Raw genomic sequence first — 12,068 nt, 5'->3', positions numbered from 1 at the left:
CCCTCCCATTGGCTCGGAGGCGCCGAATATAATTATTTAATTATTCCAGCTCGCGGGGTTTCGCCGACCAATTGGAGCGGTGGGTGGGGAGGTTTGAGTTGGTAGAAGGGGGGGGGGGCACCGCCGCGACTCGGGCCAATGAGGAGACGGGAGAGGTTTCATTCACAAAATGGAACTGGGGGAGGGTGGCTCCATTCATAAAATGGAAGCCTTGAAAAGAAAAAAAGCGGATCTCTTTGCCTCGTGTTTCTTTCAACATTCCCAGCCTTAAGGTGATTCAGTTTGTCCAAAAAAGCAAATGTATTCCTTGTAAAAGATAACAAATTTAATGCATTTCTAGGTTAACATGAAGAATATAAATTAACCCTCCCCAATAAAAAAAATACTTTACGGAGTATTGTATGACAATGCATATTTGTTAAACTTTATTGTATGTGTTGTGTGTTTATAAGGCTTATGGAAGCAGATGAATACGTCCATGGGCAAGCGCTTGGGATTATCTCGGGAGTTATCCAACTTGCTGGAAGTAGCACCTTTTGTGACTTTCACAAGAGGTAAACTCGTGCACTTCTGTGTTATCCCAACGTACCATCTTAAGAATTTTTAAACAAATCACTCGTGACGACAGCAATTTGTATTCAGTAATAATATTACCACTTCCAAAAAAACACACGATAGGATTGATCTCATTAAGTTAAACGTGTAGTTAAATAATAGATTAAAGAACAGCACCCGTGCATCAAATGGCTGTATATTGTTGCCATTTAGGAGCTAGATTCCCACACAATGTCGAGAAGGCTTCAGGAGAGAGTTCGTGGGGTGTTTCGATTCCTCCTCGTCCGTTGAAAGGAGCGCAGACTACAGACGGTTTACTATACGGTCCACAGTTCGTGTTGCATGAATGTTGCGAAAGTGGTTTCAATATATAATTTAAAAAATCGCTGGTTGAGTAATGGGAATGCGTGCAGATGTTTTCAGAAATGTGCGTGCATGTAAATGCGTTGTGTGCGTGCGTGTCACACAGAGGTATACATGACGGCTTCGCGTGTGATGAGTTAAAACAAACCATATTTGTGCCAACTTTTACGCGTGCACTCACAATCCACATACACGCGTGTCATTCTGTGCATTCTAAACTACCCACTCGTAAAGGTAAAGTAGAACAAAAATAAGCACACATAAAGTAAACACAAATAGCGATCTACATTCATTTAACAACTGCCTTAAAAAAATCCTCTCCTAACCTCGTGGTAAATGAGTAAAAAGCGAGTTTGGTTTTTTGCTTGGTTTACCACTGAAACGTAATTTATTCATTGTTGTTTTCATTGTAATGTGCATACATTACTGAATCTATGTTCGTGCATGTAAAATGGGGACGAAGGCGGTCAGTCGTGGTGTTGGTCACCCCAATCCCTCGCGTGCTGTGCCGGCCTTCATAACAGCACTTGCCCCAACAGTTTGTCTTGCGTATTAAACACCCACGTTATACATTAACAACAGGTAGCGGACAAAGCCCGCGTACTATCGCCAATAACGTCACACTCAACGGGAGACAAATGTGTATTCATTACTATACTCACTGATGATTGGGATATACTTCTACTAAAGAGTTTAGCAAAAGACTTAAGGATTGTAAAACTATACGCTGTTTTGCCCTAATTACCCAGCGTAAGTGAAACCAATCAGCCTTCTAAGCAAGCCATAACGTTTTGTGGCCCAAATAAAATATATATATACGGTACATTTTATTTCTCGATGTGCGCTGCTGTGTTAACACCCGACTATAATTGTACCACATGCCACCGTTCTAGAACACAATGTAGACATTACATTCGCCATTTTACGTTGTAAATTTCATCTTATTGTTGCGCACTTCACTTTATTGTCGTTGTACCTGCCTGCCTTTGCATCCCTTAAGACAAAGGCGTGTAAGTTTAACTTGGCTAGAGAGATAATTATCGGAGTGACCATTCCCTTAGTCACGGCCTTTTATGTTCCACTGTACGGTATTAAACACTTTAAAAACCTATAGCCACTTTGCCAATCACACTGCTGGATGAGGCCCTCCTCCCCACACCGTGTCGGTGATGCCGGGTTGGTTGACCATACCTCGCCACCCTTGGTTTGTGCGGGGTAGGTGATTCGATAAGGATACGTTTGTTCAAAATCTCAAAACTAGATACGTTGGCTCACACAAGGTAAACATTGTAACGTGACAATTCCGCTCCTACGATGTGTGTAACAGAGAGAATTGAACTTATGTTTTTTACTTTTTGTTATGAAGAATACTGCCGTGGTGTGATGGATGGTTAGCACAAAGGACTTGCAATCCAGAGGTTGCCACTTCGATCTCTTAGCGCGGAAGTTTTTTTATTAGATTGTATTTTAATTACATAAACGGTATATTTACTGTACATTAATGACAGGCTGCGTTGGCGTGGAGTAAAGTATGGGTACTCCCATTTCTTCCAAGACGCCTGACCAGCGTGGAATGGTAGCCCAAATAACCTCGCATAGTGAGTGGCTTTCTTCTAAGGGCTATTTCCAGTACAGAGAGAGAGAGAGGCCCATCCACCCAGCAAGGGGCACCGCGGTGGCCAGGAGATGTTAACTACCTCGCGAGGTATACAGGAGGTCGTGGGTTCGATCCCGACCCTGATGCCTGCTGTATATTTGGAGTTTACGTGTCTCTCTCCCCATGACCGCGTGGATTTTTCTCCGGGTCCTCCGGTTTTTTCCCCCTCCACATGTAGAATGCACGCGTTTAGAGTATTTGGCAGCTATAAGTTTCCACGTGATAAGCAACTGCATTGAGCTATCGTTTGTGGCAAGGTTGCTTTTGAGAAAGAGCTATGTAGCTCAGTGGGCCTTACCTGGTAAAATAATAAGAAAATATATAGTTTTTAGAGACGGGCTGACCATATTTCCAATAGTTACACGGGATATTAGGTTGAGAAAGAGCACAGGTGTGAGGGATGCATCGTGTTTGTCAAACTGGGCCGTACCTGCTAAAATAAAAAAAAAGTTTAGTTTACAAAGTGGCTTGAGTGAGTAATTGCAGTGCTGCACCTTTACCTGTTACTTTTGTAAAGGCTCAAGTCGTGTTTGGCGAACCCCACCCGCCCCCAGCCCCCCTGGGCGAGTGGTGTTTGTCCTCAGAACTTGTGGCCTGACGTGGGCAGCACTGGCGGTATGTGTGGAGTTTGAGAAATGAGAACCCGTTTCTGGCAAGGGAGCTCTTGACAAGAAACCCACTGCTTGTCACCGGGGGCTTTCCGTGGTGGGGAGGGGGTGAGAGGTATTTATAGACCACGTTTACCTTCGTGTGTACACCAGGCCGTGTAGAGAGCCACACACTACTACCCTTTGTTTAGGGATTTCACAATTGTGTATGTTATGCCTGAACACACCGACTGCAAGCACTCGCTCGCAATGTCAAAATTGTTCACGTGTGTTTTAAAGGGCCGTGCGTTTACAGTGCAGTGCTGCGTGTAAACAAAGTACCGTGCACATTATGCCAAGTGGCGGAGCGTTATGGGTAAAAGTATATGTAAATTATAATCAGAACTCTGTTCTCGTTCTCCACATAAACAAAACTATATTTAGTCCGTCGGCATATTGGTTTTCTAGGCCACAGGTATATACAAGGGCGATCCTTTTATAGATACCACACTCAATGCTAAAGCCCCACCACCTCTTTGTTGTCAACAAGTGATTGAATATTGTGAAGGCGATGGCTCAATATGTGACAGAGAAAAAGAGTGATCATATTTAACAAGTGTACTGTGCTGCATTGAAATCGGTGGGAGAACGTGGAGGCGTCGCAATGTAATGCTGTATTGTCTATCTCGTTTTAGTGGGGTATTTGTAAATGGATCACCCCCGTGTACCGTATCAACATACCAAGGTTATATTGTATTGGAGCATACTAATTATTGGATGTGACTGTAATCATGGAAAGAACTTGAAATATCCTGTTCTCAAAACTGGTAATTATTGTACACATTACATTACATCCGCACCTCCGATTAGCACGGTTGGCTACGTACGGTACGAAAGAAGTTCAACGTGCGGGTACATTGCAGCCTAACAAATAAGAGATGGAGTGCTATGCATATCCCCAACGTTGTCTGTGGGAACGTTGGTGCCACGTTCATCAATCGTTGTGGCGTGCGGCGGAAAGCGAAAAAAACTGACCCAACTTGCACGAGTGGTTTCATCTGGTGCCCATTTATTTCTTAGCAAAGCGAAGTTCTTGCTCACAGACATGTCAAACGGTAATACTGTACGTAGTATATAACACGCAAATGATAGGACTCGCACCGCGCTCACGATAAGCAAACAGCACGGGCAAATTAAAAAAAAAGAACGACGACTTCCCGCACGAGAGCGTTTGGGGGCATTTACCCGGCCTGCAATATGCATGATCGGGCGTGCTTGGTCCCGGACTGAGCTCTTGAATGATGATTTGGAGGTGAGAGACGGCACACATCGCAGGCTGCCGATGCTACTGATGCTGCTGCTGGACCATCGGAGCCGTGTGAAGCTCAAGTCAGACACCAAGTGTTTGTGTGTGTTGAAAAATAAAAGTCTTTGCAAGTCTAAATTCAAAAATAATTGTACAATCTTTGTGGGCTTCATAATGCACATAAAGTCGATGAAATAAATGCATAATGTTTCGTGTTTTGGTAATTGTTATTTTCTTTTCCTGGCTTTACCACTTAACAGTTAAAATTATACAAAGTCAAAACCTGCCGATGCTGCTGTTAAGTAACCCCCCCCCCCCCTTTCGCTAAGTTTAAAATGTGAAACCATGGCATCAAAAGAAGGAAATAGAAAAATACCATGAACTAACAAATACTCGAGTAGTCTCTAGGTGCTACGATAGTGGCGCATACAATAAGTGTATTTTGTAAACGTCCGTATAAATCTTGCATCGGGCTCGTCAGGTTGTACAAATCACGTTTTTTTTTAAACCACACAATTTACGGCCACGTCAATATATAAAGGACACTGACTAAACGGTGCTGCTGCTAGCACCAACAACACACCGTGTCAAAAAGTGCGGATGCAGAAAATTTACCAGCATGCGTGTTCAATACAATGTACAGTACAAAGTGGTGCACACATTTGTGCATGCAATATTGAATGTGGTTGTGGAGAAGAAAACAAAATTGGTTTGTAGATTCATTAAATCCACACAAATTTATGGCAGGTAAAAATTGCAACAGTGCACAAGAAAGTGAATACTATACAATCCATGTGTGTGTGTCAAACCAACAGAGTCTGCATCCTGTGTAGTAGAGGTTTTAGATTGTACAGTGCTTGAGAAACCCCTACAACCGATTACCATTATCTTACATACCAGATGGAACAACAAAAGTCAGTTGTCTATTCAATTTAGTAGCTATAATGGCCTTGAAGGCCTGCTAGCCAAAAGGTAGGTTAATCAATTAATGTAATTTTATTTTTACAATGTGATTTTAATGTACTGCATTTGCTTCATTGGGGAAGCTTTTTATGTTTTGAGGCATAATTCAGTATACAGTATGTTTTTGTCAACTAGGCACCACATCGTTCATAATGGCTCTCTGGCCCTTCACATCTTGGTCCTGTGTGTAAGCAATTATAAGACCAGTCACGTCTTCTGGCCATGGCTGAGGGGGATACCATTCAAAGTATTATCATTTGCAATGGAAATTGTTGTCCTTGAAGGGATATCTGATCAATTCATATTTTTCTTTAAGCCTACAAATGTTGCATTAAAATAATTAAGTACCAATTTAGAATGTTATAAAATTGATGAATGTTTAACAACACAAGTCAAATATTGTTACCGTCCTAGTAAACAGCACCTCAGTAACATTTCTGGCTTTTTGATTTTGTCACACTGCCTCTTCAATGTGTATTTACATTTAATATATATTTTTAAAGAATGAATTACCCTTTTTTAAACTCCATAATGTACTCTAATTACATCAAGTTATTGTACAGTTTTATAAGTATTCGTAAATAGAATTTGCATGCATACAGCATCGTTTAAAAAGTCACAATTGTCCAATATACATACAAATAAATATATAGATAGATAAATAAGTCACTCTAACGTTTTTTGTCGAACCAGGCACACAATTTATTTTTCCTCTAGTAAGACATCAAAACGTAGCTGTGCATTATCGGCACCGTTTGCTGAACTCCCAAGTAGCTTCAAACAACAAATGCTGTGCTCACACCCAGACTTTTCTCTCTATTCACAAGCAAATCTCGCTGCACGACTTGCGACGACAGTGATTTAGCCTCGCAGAGCGCCGCACTCTTAAACAATCAGCGCTGCGCCGTTCCAAGCAAACGACACGAAACTCTCTGCTCGAAGCCCTCCGCCACCCATCCCCGTCTTGGCTCGCAGACCTCGGTATTGGCATTCAGCTCCTGGACGTACCGCTGCCATTCGCAAGCATCGCATAGAACTCTGCAAGCTCACAGCGCCGCACACCTAACAGCGAGCAAGGCTCCGCAGGTGCATTGGGCATGTACACCTCAGTTGGCTGGAACCGTACTTAATGAAAGTTAATATTTGCAAAATCTTTACAAAATGTTCACGTTTACTGAACTAATATAGGCGAAGCGGTGGCAAATTGGTGATCGCACCGCGCTACGAACCCAGGAAACCTGCGTTTAATTTCCAGCCACGACTAAATCAGTGGCGAGTGGTATCTGAACCAGTCCAGGGCATATCTTTCGCAAACCCACGCTGACCAGTGTGGTGAAGTATGGTCGAACAACTCCCGTGAACGACTTGTCACGGGGAGGCCTTCATCCACAAGTGGATGGATAAAGGGGCTGTTAGATTATTTTCCGCCGTGTTTTTGGGTTGTACCGCCTGTTGTTTGGCATGAAGAAGCTCCCAGCACAGTAGAGCGAAATGTTAGACATCATGCAGGATAACTTGCGGTACAACCTGAAAACACATCGGAGAGCTATGCATCACCACCCTGACATCCTACTTTGTCGTAGCATTGTGCGACTGTAAATTAATAATGAAATAAAGTCTGCCTAGAGCCGAGTGTTTTATAAGCTGCCGTTAACGTATATATATTTTTTTCAGTTGGTCAGAAGGATCTGGATGTTTTCCAGTTCCCGTGGGCACTGGGAGAAGCTTCTCGATGGAGTTGGATGAGGCTCTGCGGTGAAATGACCCCGCGGTGCCTCATGCACAATTGGGTCCGCACGCACGAGGTGTTCTCCTTGTTTGAACACAGCATCAGATGACCACGGGACTTGAAATGCTTAGCGCAAACATTGCCACTGCTTAAACACTGCTAACAGTGTGGCTAACAGCCACACGGTAAACTCGAACAAGGTAAAAAGTCGATATGCCATTTAAATCCAATTTTACACGATACACTATATACAAGGAGTGTATTACGTGGTTTTACCTGAAAAATGATACGCGGTAGATGATTGTTAAAATTGAAAGGTTTGCCAGGTGGACTATATAATAACAACCTTCGCAAATACAAAATCACGTAATCGCCTGGGACCTAATGACCGTAATGATGCAATGTACAAATGTTGTGCTGTAAACCTTGTGTAAAAACGTTTCCCTACAAAATATGCAACAAGTAATAATTTATCTGTATCGTTGTCAAAGAATAATTATACAGTCCAAAAAGCATCCCAAATATTTGCATGGTACAACAGGCTACCTTTCCCAAACGGGACGTACTGCGCTCACGGACAGGCCAGGCACAAAAAAGTTGAGATCGACCCTCGTGGAACCCCTTGACTTGGCTAACTCTGGGCAAATGCACACAACACATGGCGGCTCTGGTGAAAATCCACAACAACAAAAAACTTCTCACATCCGAGTTTTTTTTTTTGGCGTTCGGTCTGCCTTTTTTTCTTTTCCATCTTTCGCCCGCCGTAAATGAACAACCCGAGTGGAAAAAAAAAACCCCGCAACAACTGAATAAGCACGACTGAACGGCAAATGCTGCGTTCTCCCTCCCCCCACCACCACCTTCCCTGGGCTCTGACGGAATTCCCTCGTCGTACCCCACCTCTCCGCTCCTTGCTCCTAGTGGTGCCCGCTGCGGAAAAACGCAGAGAAGAGGCTGGATTTTGGCTGTGGCCCCATGAGCATGGGCGCCTGGTTCTTGTGTGTCACTTTGATCTGTGGGGGAGACAAAGCCATCACGCCGTTTCATCACAAGTCTGCGAAAATCAAACGCCCCATTTTGGTTGCCGTTTAAACCAAAACATGGCCACAACGTTGAGCTGGCTTGATGAATACAAAACGACGACGGCATACGACGACTGAATACGAACGGATGAAATAGAATAAAAAAAAAACTCGGAAAGTAAAAAAAATATATAGATTTGTTTCCAGGTCTACAATCGTGGAAATATTTTTGAATTATTTTTAGATGACAGTCCGATCCTGTGTGCGGTTCCTGCGTGCCTGGTGTGCGATGCGACAAGCCAGCCATGAGCCTTGACAAACCCGTCCTACAGTGCCGGCTTGTTCGCTCGCTCGCTCGCTCAGAATGCTCACTTGTTTGGACTGGAGACAAGCTGAGGAGTGTAAGAATCCGCCATAGAACTGGAACAATAGCACCCTATTAGCGATATGTGCGTGCGTGTGTGTACGTTGCCACCGCTATGGAAACCCCACTGGGGGGGCTCTTTCTCAAGCCACTGCGTTTGCTGTGATCGCATGCCGAGCGAAGATGCTAATTGACACGGCGCTGTGATAGAATTCAATAGCTAGCAAACACCAGTTTTACTAAAGATCGTGGGCAAGGCGAACAAAACAAACATCTTGCTCGCTCGCTGCAGTATTGCGTTACTCCTAGCCTCTGCGAAATGTTGCAGTAGATAATGTACACTACTTTGCCTTCATAGCAGGCGGAAACTTATATCCGGTGCAGTTACTTTACACTGCACATGGCAAGGGCAATTTTTTTTCTCTCTCCAAATGTGTTAATTTTTTTCCATTTATTCATTTCCCCGTAGTCATTGCGAAAATATAGCAAAATAACCAGGAAAAAATGGCAAGCGAGATTGTCCGTATACTTTTATGCCTTCAGATTTCAACATTTACTGCGAGGCAAGCCAGCCCTGAGCCTCGACAAACCCGAACTGCATTGACGGCTTGCTCGCTCGCTCAGAATGTACCACGGTGGCGATATTTTAACTACCTTGCCTGGTATACAGGAGTTCGTGGGTTCTAAACCCGACCCTGATGCCTGTATATTTGGAGTTTGCATGTTCTCCCCGTGGTCGCCTATATTTTTCTCCGGGTCCTCCACTTTTTCCCTCCACATTTAGAAACGAGTATTTGGCTGTTATACATTTCCAGATAAGCCACTACATTCAGCTATCATTTATGGCCAAGTGGCTTCTGAAAATTAGCTATATAGCACAGTGGGCCTTACCTGGTAAAAAAAATAGTTTTCGTTTCTAGTTTTTTGAGACGGGCTGACCATATTTCCAATAGTTACACAGGAGATTAGGCTGGGAAAGAGCACAGGTGTGAGGGATGCATCGCGTTTGTCAAACTGTAAACAACTTCTGCACAAACAGATGGTGATACCAAGCTCATTGTTACCCACCCGGTGCTCTTACACAGAGGCTGCCCCCAAAATCACTAAGACGGTTGGAGGGCAACACTGAACCATTTTCCACCGTACGTTCTACATCGTAACATGCAAGAGTAGGCCAAAATACCATCGAGGTGGGGGGTCTTTAGTGGGGGCATCTTCCGCCAGCAGTTGCCTGAGCAAGACATCGCAAGGTCTGCACCTTCTTTACCTTTTAGTCAACTTTGTGGGAAGCAAAGGGCAATGCAGTAAAATCTATTGTTGTTGTTACCCTACTTGTATATTCCCACCGTCCATGTTCCTCAGGCCTTCAGCCAACCCGCAGCGAACCAGCGTGGTAAACAAAAAAAAATCGGTCAGATAAATCCCACATCCTTTAACAGGCATGGGAAGAGGCCCTCATCCAGCAGCAGATCGGCAAAAGGGCTGTACATGCGCCAAGTTCTCCAAAAACGACAAGACGAAATGATTCCCCTGTATTTTAAAGCAAAACAAATGAAAGCGAGTCGTATATGTTCTGGTCGGGGTATGTGTGTGTGTGCGCGTGCGTATGTGTGTGTGACCAGATCTCTGACTTTATTGACAGCGGGAACAAATCTGGGGCGTGTCTTATAATCCAGAAAATAGGCGACATGGGCTTAGGCAACTTTGGTACAAAAAAAATACCTGCGTATGAGAAGGGTGTGCCGAGCGGCTGCGCAGCACATACGTACCCAAAGATCCCCCGTAAAGCCTTAACAGACTGTTGGGGCAAGTGCTGTTAGCGAGTACCTATGAAGGCCGGTAAGGCACACGAGGGGGTGGGTGGCCAGCATCACGCCCGGCCACCTTTGTCTCCCTAATAGCGATATTTACGCATTGCACCAGGTACTAATTTGAGGCTGAGTCTTCCTAGGGGAAGCCCAGGACCGGTTCAGATAATCGTCACTGGTATTGACTGTGAACGGGAATCGAACTCGAGCCACCAGTTTCGTCTTGCAGCGCGCTAACCGCTACACGACCGCTCCCCAAACACGTACACACACACACGCACGGGCGCGTGCGCGCACACACATCCACCCAAACACAAGCCACGGTGCAGCCTGGCACGTGCGTTGGCCGATCACATTTCCTGCGAGAAACGGTGCACACCCCACACATGTGCAGATTCCACAGCTGGTGCAGAGCTCCAGCCCAGGGCGTGGTGGCAATCCAACGCGGGTTTTGCACATACCTCGCCTCCAGGTGTGGCCAAAATGGGGTTCGGGCGATAACAATGCCGCACATTTAAAGTCTTCTGTTTGCCTCAATTAGCACCACACCTAGGGGGTGGCATCTGACAACAACAAAAAACCCCGCTGTTGTGACGAATCGTGCCTCTATCCCGAACTCCGAAACATGCAAAAATCTCACCGTGATTGTCTCCACTAAAACTCAGCACCTTTTGTTGTTTTGTTAGTTTTAAATATTCGTGATTATACTGTGACACGGGGAAGACCCGGCATGCTCATTGACGTGCACTCTATTTGCCTTCGTGTGTTTTATCCCACGTCCGCCTTAAATGAAAGTAATTATCTTCAATGGACGCAATGAAGGTGCCAAATAAATATCACTAATTGAATTAGCTTTACCAACCCCGCACTGACCAGTGTGGTGAAGCAAGGTCAAGTAACCCCCATGCGACCCACACGGCATGGGTAGAACCGTCATTTAGCAGTGGAGTGGGAAAAGGCCCGTGCATGCGTGATTGAATGAGTCCAACTTATCCTGAGTATAGCCGAGGCTAGCGATCGATTCTGCTACACCATCAGTATGAAAAGCAATGGTGGGATCACATACGGTGCAGGGCGGCTGCATCCAGGGCTCCCCATCGATCTGCATGGGCAGTAGTTTGGTCGTCCTGCGGTGGAGGAACACAGTGACACAGAGCGAGCCGTTAAGGCCAGTGGCGTAGCCTGTTCGGCATGGGCCCTGGTGGCTGGTGGTGCAAGGAATTAAATGGGTGTCCACCCCCCCACCGATGTTCTCCCTACTTTTCGTAGCCCAATGCCTGGGCCCCTCTGGCTTGTGGGCCCTGGTGCAGTTGCACCGCCTGCATACTAGGCCAGCTGTTTCTGGCAATTGTCACTGGCAATGCATTTATTGTTCTTAGAGCAATAACTATGGCACCTTGGTCGGGGAGTGGTGTTTAGTGATGGAAGTCTGACTACCCAATGATAACATCGTTTGTTTAAAGTGACTTTGGTGAACATTAATCGGTCTACAGATCATACAACCTCTATGAACCATGTGACCTCTGTCTGTGATTTAATTGGAAGTTTGCCATCACAGTTGCCCACTAGGGAGAGCATCGGATCAGATTTGTCCATGTTTTGGTGACAACATTTTCTTCATGAGAAAACGTCGCGGCAACTGCTGCCGGGTGATGATTGTTTGCAGCTATTGCTCTTAAAATTTACCAAGTTTATCGTGGCCGTTATACTTTGG

The 12,068-nt window shown here is 44.9% G+C and overlaps 1 protein-coding gene across 4 annotated transcripts in view; it reads right to left on the bottom strand.

Annotated features, from left to right (window-relative positions):
- Positions 1 to 4,211: 4,211 nt before the first annotated feature.
- LOC116941046 (diacylglycerol kinase beta-like) overlaps positions 4,212 to 12,068 on the bottom strand; it is an 82,404-nt gene continuing 74,547 nt past the window's right edge. For all 4 annotated transcript variants that reach the window (XM_032951632.2, XM_032951636.2, XM_032951633.2 and 1 more), the window contains 2 exons: positions 11,421 to 11,481; positions 4,212 to 8,173 (listed from right to left, as the gene is read on the bottom strand). In XM_032951632.2, coding sequence (XP_032807523.1) covers positions 8,078 to 8,173; positions 11,421 to 11,481 — 157 coding nt within the window. In that variant the 3' untranslated portion in view covers positions 4,212 to 8,077. The remainder of the gene's footprint in view (positions 8,174 to 11,420; positions 11,482 to 12,068) is intronic.

The sequence above is a fragment of the Petromyzon marinus genome, chromosome 10 (genome assembly GCF_048934315.1).
Source record: "Petromyzon marinus isolate PM22_M1 ecotype Great Lakes invasive population chromosome 10, UKy_Petmar_22M1.pri1.0, whole genome shotgun sequence".
Taxonomy (NCBI): Eukaryota; Metazoa; Chordata; class Hyperoartia; order Petromyzontiformes; family Petromyzontidae; genus Petromyzon; species Petromyzon marinus.
This window is presented reverse-complemented; position numbering and strand designations above follow the sequence as displayed.